The sequence below is a fragment of the Rhizophagus irregularis genome, chromosome 27 (genome assembly GCF_026210795.1).
Source record: "Rhizophagus irregularis chromosome 27, complete sequence".
In the NCBI taxonomy this organism is placed as follows: domain Eukaryota; kingdom Fungi; phylum Glomeromycota; class Glomeromycetes; order Glomerales; family Glomeraceae; genus Rhizophagus; species Rhizophagus irregularis.
Genome location: NC_089455.1, coordinates 38,078 through 57,857, shown reverse-complemented (window position 1 = coordinate 57,857; position 19,780 = coordinate 38,078). Strand labels below are relative to the sequence as shown.

General features: G+C 26.9%; 5 protein-coding genes across 5 annotated transcripts; 4 read left to right on the top strand and 1 right to left on the bottom strand.

The window, feature by feature from the left end:
* The first annotated feature begins 557 nt into the window (after window positions 1-557).
* OCT59_017925 (uncharacterized protein) lies at window positions 558-2,423 on the top strand. Its single transcript, XM_066148426.1, has one exon. The coding sequence runs from the start codon at window positions 967-969 to the stop codon at window positions 2,347-2,349; it is 1,383 nt and encodes a 460-aa protein (XP_066004359.1). The 5' UTR covers window positions 558-966; the 3' UTR covers window positions 2,350-2,423.
* A 961-nt stretch (window positions 2,424-3,384) lies between these two features.
* On the top strand, window positions 3,385-4,788 carry OCT59_017924 (uncharacterized protein; the record flags this gene model as incomplete). The annotated part of the gene is made up of 1 exon (XM_066148425.1): window positions 3,385-4,788. The coding sequence occupies one exon, from the start codon at window positions 3,385-3,387 to the stop codon at window positions 4,786-4,788; it is 1,404 nt and encodes a 467-aa protein (XP_066004358.1).
* A 2,207-nt stretch (window positions 4,789-6,995) lies between these two features.
* OCT59_017923 (uncharacterized protein) lies at window positions 6,996-8,438 on the top strand (the record flags this gene model as incomplete). Its single annotated transcript, XM_066148424.1, has 1 exon — window positions 6,996-8,438. The coding sequence occupies one exon, from the start codon at window positions 6,996-6,998 to the stop codon at window positions 8,436-8,438; it is 1,443 nt and encodes a 480-aa protein (XP_066004357.1).
* Window positions 8,439-12,563: 4,125 nt separating this feature from the next.
* OCT59_017922 (uncharacterized protein) lies at window positions 12,564-18,235 on the top strand (the record flags this gene model as incomplete). Its single annotated transcript, XM_066148423.1, has 1 exon — window positions 12,564-18,235. The coding sequence occupies one exon, from the start codon at window positions 12,564-12,566 to the stop codon at window positions 18,018-18,020; it is 5,457 nt and encodes a 1,818-aa protein (XP_066004356.1). The 3' UTR covers window positions 18,021-18,235.
* On the bottom strand, window positions 18,148-19,163 carry OCT59_017921 (uncharacterized protein). The gene is made up of 2 exons (XM_025333387.2): window positions 18,741-19,163; window positions 18,148-18,663 (listed from the first exon to the last, which is right to left on the bottom strand). The coding sequence occupies exons 1-2, from the start codon at window positions 19,146-19,148 to the stop codon at window positions 18,406-18,408; spliced, it is 666 nt and encodes a 221-aa protein (XP_025186881.1). The 5' UTR covers window positions 19,149-19,163; the 3' UTR covers window positions 18,148-18,405.
* Window positions 19,164-19,780: the final 617 nt, after the last annotated feature.

The following is a 19,780-nucleotide window of genomic DNA, read 5'->3' as shown; positions in this document are numbered from 1 at the left end:
CGCTTAATTTTTTTTCGATGCTTTTACAGTATAACATATTTATTGGGTAGGGAGGATATTGTATCACTGAGATGTTTCGATATAGTATCAAAAATTGGAAAGCAGCATATCATACTGGCTACAACTATCAGACAGCCATTCACCAACATGAAATTATTTCAATTTTACCGAAATGAAATGGCATTTTACCGACACGAAATTACCCGACTCTGAAAATCATTTAAATAAATTCAGCGTCTTAATTTCAATTTATTATTACAATTCGAGCCTATAATTTTTTAAAATTACCAAAAAAAAAAATTATTAATCTGATTTCACATGATAAATAATTATTACTTTATTCGGTAAAAACCTTTTTAATTTTTATGTTGACCATTGTCGGTAAAGTGGCTATCGGCAAAAATGGTGATTCGTGTGATTTCGGGAAAATGGGGAAAATGTGATGTCGAGCAAAAGTTGGGTTACTTTAAATAGACACGTGAATGACGTGCTCACGTAGTTTACAATATCACGGTCATCACGGTCATCTATCGACAATCACGATAAATAATATGGTTAACTCGGGCCTAATTTAATACCGGTCTGTACCTTTAATACCATGTCGTTTACTTTTTTTTATAAGTATGAAATTATCTGTTATAGAATTCATCATAAGTATTATTATGCCACTGGTTCATGTTTCGTAAGCCCGGTGATGGTAAAATCTCACTGATATTTACCGTGACATAATAGCCTTGTGACACCTATAAAAGAATCCCTATAGATCACATGTCGGAGTTTTCTTGGAATACAAATTAGTTCATTTATCGGAGTTTTTCCCTGAAATTTTTTTATAGGGAATGGTTGGTGACACGATTACAATGAACTTGCATTTAAACAATTCATTGATTGTAAACTTCTTTTTTCAAACATTTTTTCCCCCTAAATTTGACAACATTTTAATAATTCTAAATAAAAATCAACAATATGTCTCAACTTCCCGCTGATTGTCTTAATGAAATTGTTGAATATTTAGAAGAAGATAATATTACTTTATATTCATGCTTATTAGTCAATCGTCTTTGGTGTAAAGTTTCTGTTAGAATTTTATGGAGAAATATTCAGAATTGTAGAACTATAATTGCTTGTCTTCCTAATGAATCTAAATATATCTTACATAAGAATAAAATTATTATTTCAACTTCAAAACCTCCATTATTTAATTATGTAACATTTATTAAAAACCTTTCAATTTATAATATTAATAACTTAATTAAAAATATTCTTCAAAATTTTCAATCTATTACTCCACAAAGCTTATATTATAAGAAATATATAGTAGCGATTGAGATATATAAATTGTTCATGAATCAAACTACTTTGAGAGAATTATATCTTAACTTGTATGGTATGATAAATACTTCAATTATAACTTTTATTTCTTATCCTGGAGCAAAAGATTGTCTAAAACATCTCTCAAGTTTATATTGTTGTTCAAATATTTATCCTGAATTTTTTTATCAATTATCTCAGTTATGTCATAATATACAATATTTAACCATAAGTTTTGATAAAATCATTTCAAATGGATTAAAAGATTTAATCTCCGTTCAAAAAAACTTGAAGTACTTAAAAATGTACGGTTATTTTCGTGAAGATTTAACAAATATAATTCAATCATTAACAAAACTTCCTAATACATTAATCAAATATGAACTTCATGGAGGATTACATTATATACCATTATCATTTATTGCTAAATATACAAATTTACGGAAACTTGTATTATCATTTAACAATAATAGTATTTCTTTTAATTATTTCGAAAAATTACAATATATTACTTTTACACAATTAGAGATTTTAAAATTTCCATTTGGATATCCAAAAGTTGAATTATTAACTAAATTTTTAGAAAACAATGGAAAGAATTTAAAAGAATTTCATATATGCTGTTCTGATAGTTCATTATGTTTAGCTGTAGCTAAGTTTTGTCCAAATCTTAGAAAATTTTTTTCTACGGGATATATTGAATTAGGATTATTGAAAAAGATTTTTATTGGTTGTCAATATTTAGAAAGTATTAATATTTGGTGCAATGATAATTGTAAAGATGTATGGGATATAATCGCAAATTATTCACCTGGAAATTTTTATAAATTAACATTATATTATGCTACGAATACAAAATCGGAAATTCTTTCAGGAGAATTAGAAAAATTTTGTATAAATTGGAAAAAACGTACACCACAAAAATCACTTTCTTTTATTATTGAAAGTTATAATTTAAAGACAACTAATGAAATTATGAAAGTGATTGATAAACATAAAAAGTTAGGTACTGTCAAAGAATTTGAAATTATTTGTTAGATGGCTTTTCTCTTATTATATGTTTTACGTAAATTTCTATCTTTAATGATAAATAAAAATGAAATATAAAGTGTGATTAAATGGATTACGCAAAGAAATTTATATGTGAAATGAAAAGTTTGATGAACGAATTAGCGTCATGAACTGACGTCCGCATGGCCAAATAAAATTCATTTCAGAAAAAAAAATCAAAATCTCAGACCGTTTTATCGCTGACTATCGCTGACTATCGCATTAACGTATATGGGCGTTTGTCTTTTCTCAATCATTATAAATGGGTTAACGCACGCCAAGTGACATTAGTTAGAAACGTTTAATATTTTACCTTGTGATAATTAATAATTATTTTTTTCGGGATTTACAATTTGGGTCTACTTATTTAAATATTTTATGAGTGATCTTAGATCTTAAGATTACTTTATGAAAAGAAATAAAATTTTTGACATTTGTTGAAGTTTGTAAGCATTAACATGATTATGACTTCTTATCAGTCAGGCTATTCGATACTAAAATGTCTCATATTTACATAATTGATTATAGAGTTAACTTGGCCAAATTTAAATATAGGTCCGAATTGGGATCCTTTATGATCGCACAGTGTTGGCAAGTGATATAAAACGACACAAAATACTAGTACTTTACTATTTAGTAATTTTGGTTTATACTTGCCAATTGCTAATTTTAGATTGTTTCAACTCAAAAATTATTTTGATATCATTTGAAAATTAATTAATAACAATTCCAATGATGCGACTGATGCGTCGTATCACGTTAAATTACTAACTGATATATACTGTATAAGTAAATCTGGACTTGAAAAAAGATTTTTTATTTTAGGCAAAATCTTATATGTATTATTTGGATAAACAGTACTGCGCTGTTAAGTACAATAGTTTTGTGTCACCTACAAAAATGAAATGTCCGGTAACACGATTACAAAATGAATTTGCATTTAAACATCGACCCATTGATTTACATTTTTTTAACCCTTTCCCCCCTAATTTGACATTTTATAATTCCAACAAAATCAACAAAATGTCTCAACTTTCCGTTGATTGTCTTAATGAAATTATTGAATATTTGGAAGAAGACAATATTGCTTTATACTCATGTTTACTAGTTAATCGCCTTTGGTGTAAAGTTTCTGTTAGAATTTTATGGAGAAATATTCAGAATTGTAGAACCATAATTGCTTGTCTTCCTAATGAATCTAAAGAAATCTTAAATAAGAATAAGATCATTAATTCAGCATCAAATTCAAAACCTCCTTTATTTAATTATGTAACATTTATTAAAAATCTTTCAATTTATAATATTGATAACATAATTAAATGTATTCTTCAAAATTTTCAATCTATTACTCTACAAAGCTTAAACCATAAGAAATATATAGTAGCAACGGAAATATATAAATTGCTCATGAATCAGACTTCTTTGAAAGAATTATATTTTAATTCGTATAAAATAATAGATACTCCGATTATAACTTTTATTTCTTATCCTGGAGCAAATGATTGTTTAAAACATCTCTCAAGTTTAAATTGCCGTTCAAATGTTTATCCTGAATTTTTTTATCAATTATCTCAATTATGTCATAATATACAATATCTAGCCATAAGTTTTGAAAAAATTATTTCAAATGGATTAACGGATTTAATCTCCGTTCAAAAAAACTTGAAATACTTAATAATGTACAATTTTAATCATGAAGATTTAACAAATATAATTCAATCATTAACAAAACTTCCTAATACATTAATAAAATATGAACTTTATGGTGGAAGACATTATATACCATTATCATTTATTACAAAATTCACAAACTTACAAGAACTCGTATTATCGTTTCATATTTATACTTATAATAATAATTATTTTAAATATTTTGAAAAATTACAATATATTACTTTTACACAATTAAAGATTTTAAAATTTCTATTTGGACATCCAAGTGTTGAAGTATTAATTAAATTTTTAGAAAACAATGGAAAGAATTTAAAAGAATTTCATATATGCTGTTCTGATAATTCATTATGTTTGGCTATAGCCAAGCTCTGTCCAAATCTTAGAAAATTTTTTTCTATAGAAAATAATGATTTAGAATTATTAAAAGAGTTTTTTGTTAGCTGTCAATATCTAGAAAGTATTGAAATTTGGTGTGGCAATAATTATTTGAATGATAAAAAAGCATTGGAAGTAGTTGCATATTATTCACCTAGAAATTTTTATGAATTAAAATTATATTACGTCATTAACACAAAATCAGGAATTCTTTCAGAAGAATTGGAGAAATTTTTTATAAATTGGAAAAATCGTACATCTCAAAAATCACTTTCTTTTATTATTGAAGGTTATAATTTGGAGATGACTAATGAAATTAAGAAAGTGATTGAAAAATATAAAAAATTTGGTACTGTCAAAGAATGTGAAATTTTTTGATTAGATTAGAAAAAATTGGTGGAACTTAAAGGTGGCCATGCAAGCATGTCATTACTAACATGCAGCGACTGCATCTGCCATAGTTCTATCATCATAATTTGTGTTTTTATTTAAAATTTATATATTTATGAGTTTAAATGAAGGTCTTAAAATTTCAATTTTTTATTAACAAATAAAGTTTTTCTGTAAATTTTCACAAAATCAAGAAATTATTTAGATTTTCACGTTTATTTTCTTTCATTTTTTCTTTTGTGTGTCTTCGTTTATCTATCTATGTAATATCTATGTAATTAAAAAATTTGTATCAGTGTCACGTTTGTAAAAAATAAATTGAATTGTGCTCAATAAATATTTACAGTCGACCCGAAGTCCGATCATCAGGCCTGAACATATAACCAATCATTAATGAGTCTAAATCAAACGCTTATTCAAGATAGTTTATTAAATAACAGTAACAGTAAATCTCTACTTCCATATGCATTGTCCAAACTATCATAAACAACTCACTTGATGTTTTTCTATTTAATGTATATAAAAATTACTGTCATGGTAATTGCCGAATTTGTAATTAAAAGTTAAAACCGAACTGATATCAACGCGAATTTCTTGCTTATCGAATGGAATAGGGATTATAGTGTAATTTGTCGCAATATTTCGCTGCGGGGTGCAATAAATCCACAATTGATTGTCAGATCTTGCGTATGGCCGCAGGCGCCGTAATATTAAAATGATTAATGACATTCATAAAGCAGGATTATCTCACCGCGATCTTCATCCTGACAGCGATATAATACTCGATACAAAAATATATGCGACATAAGTGGCCAGCATCTTAATTATATGAAGTTATACCCTACGTTGCCCCTGAATAAACCATATACGTGCGAGACTGACATGTATAGTTTCGGTATAAACAACGTCAGAATTGGCATCAGGTAGACCTTATTTGCAAATGAAGCTCACAAAAGTGGAGAGTATCGACTGAAGTGCTGCGCGCGTGAAACTAATGAAAAAAATGACGGGATAAAAAGCAGTAGATGAGGCACAGTTCAAAGAAATAGTCCAGAAAATATCAAAATTACAGAACATACGTCATGAAGCAGTGTATGTCATATAAAAATTATTTTTAACCGTTATTCTACTTATTGACTAGAATCTGCATTCTGACAAACCGTTACATTTTATCTCTAACTAGTAAATTTATTCAATATTATAGAGTATTAAGCCTCGATAAAGAGTGTTATTACATAAATCTTAATATATTTGCTAAAGGTAGGGCCATCTATATTTTCTACGTTAGCCGAAGGAAGGAAATAATTCAAGGTATAACATGTATGACCGTACCAGAGATACTGTACATCAGGAAATTTTTTCAAAGTAAGATCCACGGAAAAATCTATGTCGGTTCATTAATTGGATCCGACATTTTCCAAATATCCTGTGGCGAAATATATGAAGTGGATCCACAGATTCGAATTCGTTACACGTGGATTAATTAATTGTTGATTATTATAATGTTTTTTATTTTAAGGATGCGTTATTAAGACGAATAATTTTCTTTGCATTTCCTAAATTACAAACAAAATCAAACAAAAATAATTTATATATTTCCAATTAAATATATTAGAATTCATACGGACAAAAATTCGGTGAGTATTTATACTTACGAAAATCACGGTTTACCCGTATACAAACAAATACTTGTTATTAAAATATATATTATACACCTGGGCCTTGTTAAGTGTTTTTAAAAGTCATATTACTATATACCGATGTTGCTGTTTTGGAAAAAAATATCGGTATATCAAATTATCGGTATAAAATAGATTGTAATGCTGGTCAAATTATCTAATTTCGACCTACATTATGCTAAACAAAATTCAGTACAAACTACCAAACTATATAATATATACGTTACTATAAAGGGGACAGAAGGATTGTATCGGTATACGTTATATCGCGAAATAATATAAAAAATCGGTAAATCAATGTGATTCTCATAGTCTTTCATTCATCATCGGAGTTGGAATGACGATCATTTATCATGTATGCGTAGGCGCTTACGTTCACATTTTACTCACATAGTTAGTTGTAATACATGACTATCCGAATTGTAGAATGTGACACAATATCTGAAACGCTAATAAAATTGCTTTTTTTGAACATGAAAAAAAAAAAAAAAAAAATTATTCCTTTAATAATTTAAAATGTCTCAACTTCCCGCTGATTGTCTCAACGAAATTTTTGATTATTTAGAAGAAGACAAATTCACTTTACATTCATGTTTATTAGTCAACCGCCTTTGGTGTGGGGTTTCCGTTAGAATTTTATGGAAGAATGTTTGGAATTATAAAACTTTAATTACTTGTCTTCCTAAAGAATCAAAAGAAATTTTATATGAAAATAAAATTATTACAACAACATTAAATTCTAAAACTCCATTATTTGATTATACAACATTTATTAAAAGTCTTTCAATTTATAATGTTCATGATATGATAAAAAATATTCTTCAAAATTATCAATCTATTACACCACAAAATTTAAATTATAAAAAATATATAGTTGCACGTGAGATATATAAATTTCTTATGAATAAAATATCTTCTTTAAGAGAATTATATTTTTATTCATATCCAATAATTAATGTTCCAAATGTAACATTTACTTCATATCCTGGAGCAAAAGATTGTTTAAAATATCTCTCAAAATTAAGTTGTCGATCAGATATTTATCCAGAATTTTTTTATCAATTATCTAAAATATGTGAAAATTTACAATCATTAAGTATAACATTTGAAAATATTATTTCAAATGGATTAATAGATTTAATATCAGTTCAAAAAAATTTAAAGCATTTGGTAATAAGTTGTTATAATGGAGAAGATATAACGAATATAATTTCTTCATTATCAAAACTTCCTAATACTATAATTAAATTTGATTTTTTATATAATAATGGGTTACGTAATATATCAAATTTCATTTTTCTACCAACAATTACAGATAAACATTTGGAATTATCATTTATTACCAAATTTACAAATTTACAAGAACTTATTTTATCATTTGATTATAATTTTGAATACTTTAAAGAATTACAATATGCTTCATTTCCACATTTACAAGTTTTAAAATTTAATTATTCATGTCCAAAATATGAATTATTAATAAAATTTTTAGAAAATAATGGAAAAAATTTAAAAGAATTTTATGTAAAAAATAATGGTTATTTATTAAATTTAGCAATAGCTAAATTTTGTCCAAATCTTAGAAAACTTTTTACTATATTTAGAAATGATGAATTAGAAACTATAAAGGTAATTTTTAATAATTGTCAATATTTGGAAAGTATTCAAGCTTGGTGTGGTGGTAGATATTTAAATGATAAAGAAATATTAGATATAATTGTAAAATATTCTCCTAGAAATTTTTATGAATTAAATATTTATTATATATGGGGTGCGCAACCAAAAATACTTCCGGAAGAATTGGAGGAATTTTTTATAAATTGGAATAATCGTATTCCACAAAAATCTTTTTCTTTTATTATTACCAAAGGATCAAAATGTTTAAAATTTATGAAGGAAAATATTGAAGTAATTGAAAAGTATAAAAAGTTGGGTATTATTAAAAAATTTAAATTATAGTGATTTATAATTTTGGTATATTTAAATGAGTATGTGATATTAGGATATTTTATGAATGTGTAATTTTTTTGGACATTTATTAAAATATGAAAATTTATTATTAAACATTTTATCTCCAATTATAAACCTGATCTAGAATTAGAGTCTGATTGATAAGGTAGATAAGGTAAACAATATATTAATAAAATTTGAAGCAAATAATATTAAGATTTAAAGAGTGAGTTATAATAGAATTAATTTTGCTTTTTGTTATTTTACAATAAAATACTTATTTCAGCTTTTCAGCTAAATAACAATTTATATTTCATATAAAAGATATTAATAATAATTAATTATTATTATTTTTTCCAGTTATCAAAGTACAATTCCAAGCATCATACCAAAGATGTTGTGATTCATTATAAGTTTATTAGCATTAGACCCAGTTCTAGCATTTATTGACTCTCAAATCAAATATCTTTCCCTGCTGCCCAACTGCCCCATTTGAATTAATTTCAAGTACAAATATATGGAGATTTCATAACTTTCATATTATAAAAGGTGAGTATTCAAATGAATCCTTATAGTAATAATAATTATTAACCGGAGAAGTAATCTCTTTTAATGTTAAATTAACAGATTATATAACATTAAACTTATTAAAAGATGAAAATTGTTTCAGTATAAGGATTAATAGATTCATAATAATTTGGATCAATTTCTACACCTTGATTTTTTTGTTTTAAACGAAATTTTTGGTTTATATCATAGCAAATCTTTGCCAAGATTTGAGAATTCTTCATTATTTGTACACCTGGTATACTTTGTATAATTTCGGTTTCCCAAGTTCAATTAGCTATTATGAACTGCATAATGGTTGAGCCATTGATTCTTTATTATAATCCGATGAAGTTTTTAATAAATACAAATCTGCAATATTTGACCAATAAATGTAAAAGCTTCAAGAACTTTTATGATTATAAAGGAACTTGCAAATTCGTTCCGCAAATATTTGAATTTTTGTAAGTATTGTTATTTGTTTGAGATTAAGCAATTCTTAAGTTGAGCAATTTTTGAGGAGTTTTACTTATATTCAACTTTAAAAATTGGACCAAGAATCATCATCGATAGCCATGCGGAAAAAAATGTGTAAAGTTTGAGAGTTTGTACAATAATAAGAAAATCATGAGATCGAGAAAACTGCAATTGTTAATTTTTGCCATCGAACCATCCACTCAGGTGATACGACCCCAGCTTTGGATCTTGGGAGGGTAAATTCATATCATTATTTTTGTCGTTTTCTCTTGGATTCCATAACCAAGCATTTCACCTGGTAATCAAAGGAGCCACATTCTTCCGGTTATATTGTTGGGAATTCAGATTATCTTTATACGCGCAGAGCGCATATTATTCATAAAAGTTTGTGCTATATGTGCTCTTACTGTATATATAAATATCACACGCGCGGAAATTTAAAGCGATGTACGCTGCGCCAACTGCGCGGATCCAATTTCCAACACTGAATTTATTTGCAGAGCGGTCCAATGTATCCAAAGTGGACTAACATAGTTGTTTCCATGCAATAACTGCTTGTGTTCTAAAATTATATAGATCCCTTAAAAATCATTTCCTAATAAAAGAAAACTTTGAAGATTCACTAATTTGAATTCTTTATATAATTCTAGTCTTGTTCAAAGTTCATCAAAGTCGTGTTACAAAATCTTAATATTTACGGGTAGTAAATCTTAGGTTACACAATAAAGAAAATGATTGGTTGCACGTGATCACGAATATTGGAGTAAACGCTTATAATAAAATAATATGTTACTGCCCTTGCGAACTCATTTAATTTTAACAAAACTTTTTATTTTGTTAATTCATTTTAATAGACAGTTCTTATAATCTTGGCTCCATTTTTATAACCTTTTTTTATTTTACTTGATTTAGAATCCTTCTTGGGCTGGATTTTAAGATTCTCTGAGAATCTTGACCTTGATATGTGACCCATCCCCCGGGCTGAAAAGAGAGCAATTTCCTCCTTAAAATTATTCTTATTTTCCTGACCGATATTTTCATTTGGTCCACGGTGAATTGAGGATCATATCCTTGTCTCGCTTTCATATAAGGATCCGTCATTGTTTTATGCACGGTGATGAACATGAAAAAATTTAAACATATTATTATATTTTTTTTTTAATGTTACTCACTCTTTCACAAGATAAAATCTAAAATCGAAATATAGTTTGACAATGTTTACAATCATAATAATTAAAAAATTAGCCAAAATTCGTAAAAAGCATGTACTGAAAGTTAATGATTGAGTGACAACATTTATTTGTCTAACGGTAAAACAAACAATAAAACAATCGGAAATTTGTTTCCGAGTCGTGCAAACCGACAAGTGATTTTTTGAAGTATATAAAATGAAAACAAAAGTGGTAACGAACGTACCACAATTATATCAATATTTTCCAATGTGCAACCCTTTCGCATAATTCATAAAAAACTTTTGGGTGAATGTTTATTTTATTTTTATTTACAAAATCTCTTTATTATTTAAATGATATTACCAATAAATTTAAAATTTAGCCGTGGATAAATTTCGGGTAATGAAGATTTTATTAAACGAAACATAATTATATCTATTTTTATATACGATTCGAACACTTCCCATAAAGTAAACGTAAATTAGCATAAATATATAATAATATAGACAGCGAAAAAATTAGTATAGAACAGCGGGAAGGTATAATAGTATTATATTCACCACTAGCACCAGTTACACTACAATATTTAATAATATGCTGCTAGGTATTCATCATAAGTTTTGAGATGTATAACAGACAAAGCTTATTGGGAAAATTCTATTATATTTATACTTGTTATTTCATGGGTATCAATGAATAACTGAAATATTCACCGATGCCGGGAGTGCCCCAAAGCATCGGGTATTTATCAGATACCCATGGAATAACAGGTTTATCTCATTGTGTATGGCATATACACCGATGGGATTTTATACTTTTTTATACATTTTTTTATACCGGTGGAATAATTTACATGGAATTAGTGAACATCAAAATTTTTGATTGTTAAGGCAATTCACCTCAAGAAGTCTTTTCAGTCAATTTTGGCATCTTGTATTCGTGATAATGATTTTTTAATTTATTTGGGTTGATATGATAATGGTTCTTTAATTCCTTTTATTTCAAATACTTTTGGCCAAAACAATAAAATTTGTATGCGCCATAGAACGTGGATGGGCTGTTTGTCGTATCTGCGTTACCTAAAATAATAAAATATGCGAATTTAAATTGGATCTACAACCCGTGAAACTTGCTGGGTTTTAATTGATTAATAATCCAATCATTGTTTTACCAAATTTGTAAATAGTCAAAATATTGCCAAGACAAATCAGGTTTTGGGCGGATTATTATGGAAATTTTATTTTTTACAAACTAGAATATAAAGTTATTCTCTTTTTAGGAAGGGGTCAAGGCTTTGTAAACTAAAAGTGTATTAACAAAATGTATGAGATATTTCTTTTTGGAAACAATTATTTCTTTTTTCTGTTCATATTTCCATATTTGATTTTTTTTTTTCACGATTAACAAATCAAATTTCTTGGCTGAATTGGCAACAACTAAATCAAATTCCTTACAAATGAAATTCCAATTTTGTACAAACCGAATATTCTTTGAAAATCTATTTTTAAATTTTGGCACATGAAAAAATTCTTTGATTTAATATTAAAAAGTATATATATTGAATAATAATTAATTTTTATTTTAATAAAATTTTACACAATAATAACAATTGTGGTAAATGATCACCAAAAAAACTTTATTCCGTATATAATTGATATGAATGGTATAAATAGATGCAATAATCATTTTTTTGCAACATTTTATACATTCTTTTCATTCATTTTTTTTTGAAAAAATAATAACAGCAATATTTGTCGATTTTTTTTTTATATTTTTTTATATTTTTTAAAAGAACTACCTACTATAATAGATAATTATATTTAATACATGTGATAATTAGATAAAAAATAAACGTCGGTATATTAATAATAAAATACCCAAGAAATAGAGTCGAACCGAAAAAAAAAAACCTTTTAATACAAAAGCAAGTTAATTCATAATGTCTGATACTATATTTGAGGCAATAGGGGATAATGGGATTGACGCGATCGATGGGGAAAGTTTCTCACAATATCCACCACAAATGGGTGAAAATGGATCAAAAGGAAGAGATGCAACACCGGCAGGCAGAGGATTTAAAGGTGGTAACATAATGATCAAATTATCAAGTATACCTAATCAAAGAGAACCTGGTCATATTTATGTTGAAGGTGAAATAACTTATGAAAATCGTCCAAGTGTTAAGATTGGAAGTGAATTTATTCTTGGTACAACGGGATTAATAAATTTTGTTTCTAGAGGTGGTAATGGAGGAAATGGAGCAAAGGGTGGGGATGGACAATATGGAGGAGATGGATTTCCTGGAGTTGATGCAACGGAATATTCTGAACCGTCTGATGGTGGACCAGGAGGAAATGGGGGTGATGGAGGAAGAGGAAGTGATGGAGGTGACGGTGGAAATGGTGGAGATGTTAAAGTACTTACGAGTGAACAAGATGCTCACTTACTTATGTTACTTGGTAAATGTGATTTAACAGGCGGACACGGAGGATTACCTGGAAGTCACGGTAAAGGTGGTAAGGGCGGTAAAGGTGCACTTGGAGGGAAAGGAAATGAATTATTTCTTCAAGGAAATGATGGAATAGATGGTAAAGATGGAAAAACATTGGATATAAATTTATATAGAGGACATGAAGGAAGGAATGGTAAATTAGAATATGGTATTATAAATTTTAATAATTTTTTTGAACCTAGAATTGATCATACTTTTAGGTTGGAAATTTCAGAATTTATGTATGAAGCTCAAGGAGATAGTGGAATTATCGAACCTGGAAGTACAATTCAAATAATTAATATGAAATTTAGGAATATAGGAATGAGTCCTACACCAAAATATACACCTATTAGAATAGAACTTGATAGTTTTAATAATGAATGGATAAATAATATAACTCATTTATATGCTCCATATGATATTTTACCGAATGATGTAAAATATTTAGATAATAGTCAGAGGATCATCATAAGTATCAATGAGTTAAATACCATTAATGATGGTAGTCCATTATATCAACAAGTAATTTTAAGAGGATTTAGAGCGATCATGTCACAAATTGAAAGACCTATAGAAATATTAAATGTTAACGATCAACTTAATTTATTAATTCAACAACCTATCAATATAAGTGAAGTGATAGCCATACGTTCTCCTGATAATTTATATTATGAAGTTTTTTGGTTCGTGACTAATATTAGTAAAATCCCTTTTGGTCGTAACTCAAGTTGTAGAAGAATGATCATGACCAAATTAACTAAAGGAGAATCTTATGGAATTGAAATCGATAGTCAAGAAATTCAATTATTAAATGGGGGAGTGACTTTACAAGTTACAAGTCGAGTTAAACTTGATAGTTATGAAACTCATCAATTTACTGTAACTTTACAAATTGGTAGTAATAATTATCATCCCACTGTTCTTAAACCCATTCAAACTCGTAGTTTTATAATTAATCCAATACCATCAGAGGATAAACATTTATTACTTAACGTGACGAAAAATGAGTGTATAAATATTAATCATCATTCAGATTATCAAGATCTTACTGGTTCAATATATTTACAATTATCAAACGCGAATGTTAATACGACTAATATTGGTAAAGTTCATATAAATGGTAACATCAAATTTACTAATGGTCATATTGTATTATTAGATCATTATTATAATTTTGATATCGATAATTATATTACTATTACTCAAAAAGATCCTCAAAAAATGTGTGAAGTAACGATCGTTACGACCGAACAAGATTCTTATTTATTCGCTTTATTGAACAACACATATGATGATACAACAAATATAATTGAGTGGAAATTTCAAACAATTAATCAAACTTATAATAGAGTTAATACGTATTCTACAATATTTAAACCAAGGGTTGATTATTATATTCCGATCATTGAAAATGATATGCAAATTTTTGAACCTAATAGTAAAGGTGTCATTCAAGGATTAAGAATTCGTAATGATGGAGAGATGCCAACCCCTGATAATCATAATATAATAATCAAACTTTTACCTACTGAAAATATTATTCCAAATGATGAGATCTTTTTTATTATATCAAAATCAATAGCTTATAATTCAACTTATGAATTGGAAAATTCCACTTTTAAATTTTCCATAAAGAATAATGAATGGGGTTTTGAGAATAAGATTCCTTTACAACTTAGTGATTGTTTTAAATTTAAAGCTGTTGTTACTTCTATTGAACATGTTTTACCAGATTTTAATAATTTTGAAAATCAAAGGATCACGATTCAATATCCTATACAAATTGGTGAATATTTAAGTTTTAGACATCCTTCCGAAGATGAAGAGAAATATAGTGTATTTTGGAAGATTAAGAATATTAGTAATATAGAATTTGGAAAAAATTCTGAAGTGGGTCGTTTAATTGAAACTTCTTTACATGATGATAATACGAATGATATTATATATACGACTGAAGTAGATTCTTTAACTGGAAACAATTATTTATTATTAAATACTAATGTAGTAATCAATGAAAAAACCCAATTTCATTCAAATTTACGTTTGGGTTCAACGAATTCACCGGGAAAACTCTCACCTATTCAATCTTATTCTTTTCATTTATTACCTTTATCATCAGATGATGGATATAAAAATCTTGATTTGGTATTTGATTTAAATGTTGGAAGATTAACTTTAGATGGTATACAACCAAATGATTCTATTCAACCTGGAAGTTTTCAACTTTTATTATCTACTCCAGAAACGAATAAAGTTGGTGATGTTACGATTAAAGGAACCTTACAATACACAAATGGTTGGATAATTCAAATTAATGATACATTCTCATTAGATTTAACTGGTTTGATACATTTATATCCAAGTGGTAAAAATTATCCCTCTGGAAAGATTGATATTGAAATAGCAAAAGAAGATACTCATTTACTTTATTTAATAGAAAAATCTATTTTACAAACATGTGAGGATCAATTATATAGAGTGATTGATAATACGGAAACTCCTGCTACAACAAAAGATTATAATAAAATATATGAATTTACTTTAATAGATTTTGATTGTGTTCCAGAAGATGATAGTGAAATATATGAACCCGGTTCACGTATTATTATACGTAATATTAAAGTTAAAAATACTGGTGGAATGCCAACTCCAATAAGTCATGATGTTGAAGTTAACGTTGATCTTTCAAAATCCACTTTAATTTCTTTACCTAATAATAATAAATTAAAATTACCAAAACCTATTGAACATTCTAAACAAGTGGAATTAAATTCAATTAAAGAAGAGGACGAACATTGTTTGGAATTTCAAATCAATCAACAAGATAGTGCTTCAAAGGATAAACCTTTAAATTTATTTGATACGATAAATTTAAAAGCAACCATGTTTGGAATTAATCGTGAAATAACTAGTTTTACATTCCCAAAACAACTTAATATTCAATATCCAATTCAAATTTGTCCTAATACTAAAATACGAGATTTTCCTTATAAGGATCTTACTAGAATTTCTTGGAAAATAAATAATATTAGTAAAATTAATTTTGGGTCGGAATCTGATTCGAAAAGGATTATTAAAGTTCAAGTTAAGATTAACGACATGACACCAAGTAATAGTCTAAAATTCAAAACGGGACAAACTTTAACAACTTTTGAAGAAGAAATCACGGTTTTAAATGCTAATCAATCAAGGGAAATGTATTGTGAATTGGTTAGAACTTTATCAAGTGAAGATCCAACGATTATTGAGGTAAACTTTTCTATAACACTTTGCCTTGGATCTATTGAAAATCCTGATAAAGGATCAGATATTGAAATTCGAAACAAATGTATTGAAGTTTCCCCAAGTTATAAAACAAATAAGGATGCAGACTTTTTATTAGTGGTTAGTCCTAAAACGAAAAAGAAGAATGTTGATAATTGGAAGAATTTATGTCAACAACTTGAATTAACAATGTCATTATGGGATATTAAAAGGGAAGGACATTTTGATTTAATTGAATCTGGTGTTATTGAAGATATTTCCGGAAAATCTATAGTTATACTTAATGATGAATTAGATGAAGATGAAGAAGAAAAGGAAGGAATTGATATTAAACAAACTTTAGATTATTTGGATCCATTTCATTTCTATCAAGCGGTTAATAATTTTAATATTAAATTTTTTATCGCTGGAGCGATAATTGATGATAAAAGAGTAGAAAATTTATTTATTCCAAAAGAAATGATGGAAATATCTAATGATCAACCAAGTTCATCAATGGTATCAAAAATCAAATCTTATGTACAACAAAAAGGTATTATTAAACATGCGGCTGTTATGGAGAGGGATGTTGTTAAACAACCTGTAAAATCAGCAAAAATAGAAAACGTTCAAACTCGATTAAGACCTAGTTCATTTAATTTGTTTAGATCAGAAGAATCTTATAAAGAAAAGAAATTAAAAAAATTATCAAAATCTTTACAAAAAAATTATCCTGGACACCGTTATGTTCTCGTATCAATGATGGGTAACGATAGATCTAGTGATCAAGTGATATTATGTAAAACTGCCAGTAGAACTAAACAACATTTATTATATTATAGTTTTTCTGAAAGTATAACTGATTATAATGAATCTAATAAGATTGGATTATTATCTTGTGTTTCATTTACGAAAAAATTGGAAAAATTACAAAAATTATTTGATACAAACAAAGATCCTGAAATTTTGGAGATATATAAGAATTTGATTGAAGTTGATTTAACAGTAGAAGTAATTGGATTAACTGGAACAAAAGAGACGAATAAAGACATTACTTCGGATATTTTATTATCACATATGGAATTATTTACCAATTTTTGTGAATTTATTAAAAATTCTAAAGAAACTAATATATCAGCAAATTCAGTTGATTGGATGATAAGTGTTTTTGCTAAATTAAAAATTTTATTACAATATTCCAATGATTCATTAATTAATATTAATAGTGCATCTCGAATTAAGCAATTGAAATTAATTTTAGATGGGGAATATTTAAGAACTTTCGGTAGATTTTCTAATCAAACGAATCAATCATTAACAAATATTTTAGATATTAAGATTAAATTTATTAAGAGTGATTTTAAAAATGAATATAAACCAGCAAAATCTGAAAAATATACTTATTTCAAATATAAATTGATCGGAATTTTGAAAAAAAATAACCTAAAATCAGATTTTGAACTATTTGGTGATAAATTAGATTTTATTTTATCACAAAATGAATATAATAATATTCATGATACTCATGAAAAAACTACTGGAACGATTAGAAGGAAGAAAACTAGACGTCAAGATCAAATCAAATCATTATATATTCAAAATATTTTTGAAGATCCCTCTAAAATAAACGATGTCAAATCAGAAGATACTAAAGAATGATATAGAAAAGAACAAATTTTGGACGTACCTTGCAGAATCAGAGTTCTAGTTATTATTGACAATTAGAGATCATATTGTGATTTAACTATTTCTTTTATTTTTAACAAATTAAATAGGATTTTTTTTGTATATTTTATTATTTATGTTTTATTAGAATAGTACTAGAATAGTATATGTATATTTAACAAATAAAAAGAAACATTTTAAATTTACAAAGTGAAATTTTGTGTTTTAAGGGTTCGATAAATTTGTCATTTCATGATATGGGTAACGCGCTGGTTTTTGATTGTGGTTATAATACCACTTTTCAACTACCTTCACCACCATCTTTACCACCTTCATCACCACCTTCATAACCTTCATCGGTTTTAAATATACTAACAGGTTAAATTAAATAAGGAATAAATCTTTTTCTTTTTTTTGAATATAAATCCCATTCTCTTCCAAATTTTTGTTTTAACAAATTCTCTTCATTTAAAATTCTTTGTGTTCCTAGATAAACATATAAGAAAATAAATAAAGTATAATAATACCAATTAAATATGAAAGGTGAAAAATCGACCGGAGAATAAATTGGAATATAATAATGAAGTTGATAAATCATATACTGCACGTTAAGTGTCATTAAAATAACTCCAGTATACTAAAAAATAAATAACAATATACAAAAATGTTAGTAAAAATTACATTATTGTTAAACCACTTAAAAATGTAACTTACTGAAGGATGAATTACTAAAGCATAAGGACCTGTATCGATTAGTCTATGATTTTTGAGAATGGTAACATTAAACGTAAAAAATTCTTTCAATGTGCGAAAACACCATAATCTTATAAAACACCCGAAAATGTTCAATATATAAAATACGATATCATAAAATGACCATTCGCTAAATCGAACATTTATAATAACAACATTATTATGTTCTTGTTGATACATAATGTAAATATAACATAATGTACATAATGACCAAAGGATTATAAATGGATATGGAAGAAAGTATACTAATAGTATTTCTGATAAAGAAAATTTTTTAATTTTCGTTAATTTCGGCGACGGATTTGGCGGTAATGAAGTTTTATATACAAGATAATAAAGAAGTAAATATGCGATAATTTTTGAAAACATTTTTTTTTTTACGGTAAACTTTCGTTTTTATTAAAATGCGATGATGTAATAAGTGATGTGACGGAACGGTCGCACACAATTTTTTATTGCCCCGGATATTAAACATTGGTTACACATCAGGTTGTTTAAATTCAAAGTTCGAGTCTAAACCTAATATAAAAAGAATATATTCTGTTCCTAGGATCGCACGCAATTGGTGGAAAGTGTTTTAGAATTGAACTAAAATCATTGGCGCTACACAAACTTTTATTTCCTTATGAACTGACTTTCAAGTTAACACGAACTTTTCTTAAGCTTCAGCCTAAGCCACGTGAAGTTTGGAGTAATTTGCGCAGGAAATATCTAAATTGCTTACGAATTAAATTTTTTTAAGAAAGTTTGATTTTTTTTCTTTGTAAGAAAAAGATAAATAAATATCCCAAATGTAGCTTTCAGAACGAAAGTTCGTCTAAAAATTCTCTCAAATTAAGTTGCCGATAGAGACATTTGTTACAAATTTTAAACTTTAATTCCCAGTTTTCTAAATATTTAGAAAGTGTTGTTAATGAGTATCTAAATGAAAGAAGTATTGTAAATGATATTAAAACATTTAATTAGAAATTATTACGAATTTAATCACGAAAGGATTGCAC

Bases quoted from the DNA above. Each gene is read 5' to 3' on its own strand.
- OCT59_017925 (XM_066148426.1), top strand. From the start codon at position 967: ATGTCTCAACTTCCCGCTGATTGTCTTAATGAAATTGTTGAATATTTA.
- OCT59_017921 (XM_025333387.2), bottom strand. From the start codon at position 19,148: ATGTTTTCAAAAATTATCGCATATTTACTTCTTTATTATCTTGTATAT. The intron at 18,664-18,740 runs GTAAGTTACATT...TTTATTTTTTAG, and splicing joins CTTTAGTAATTCATCCTTCA to TATACTGGAGTTATTTTAAT.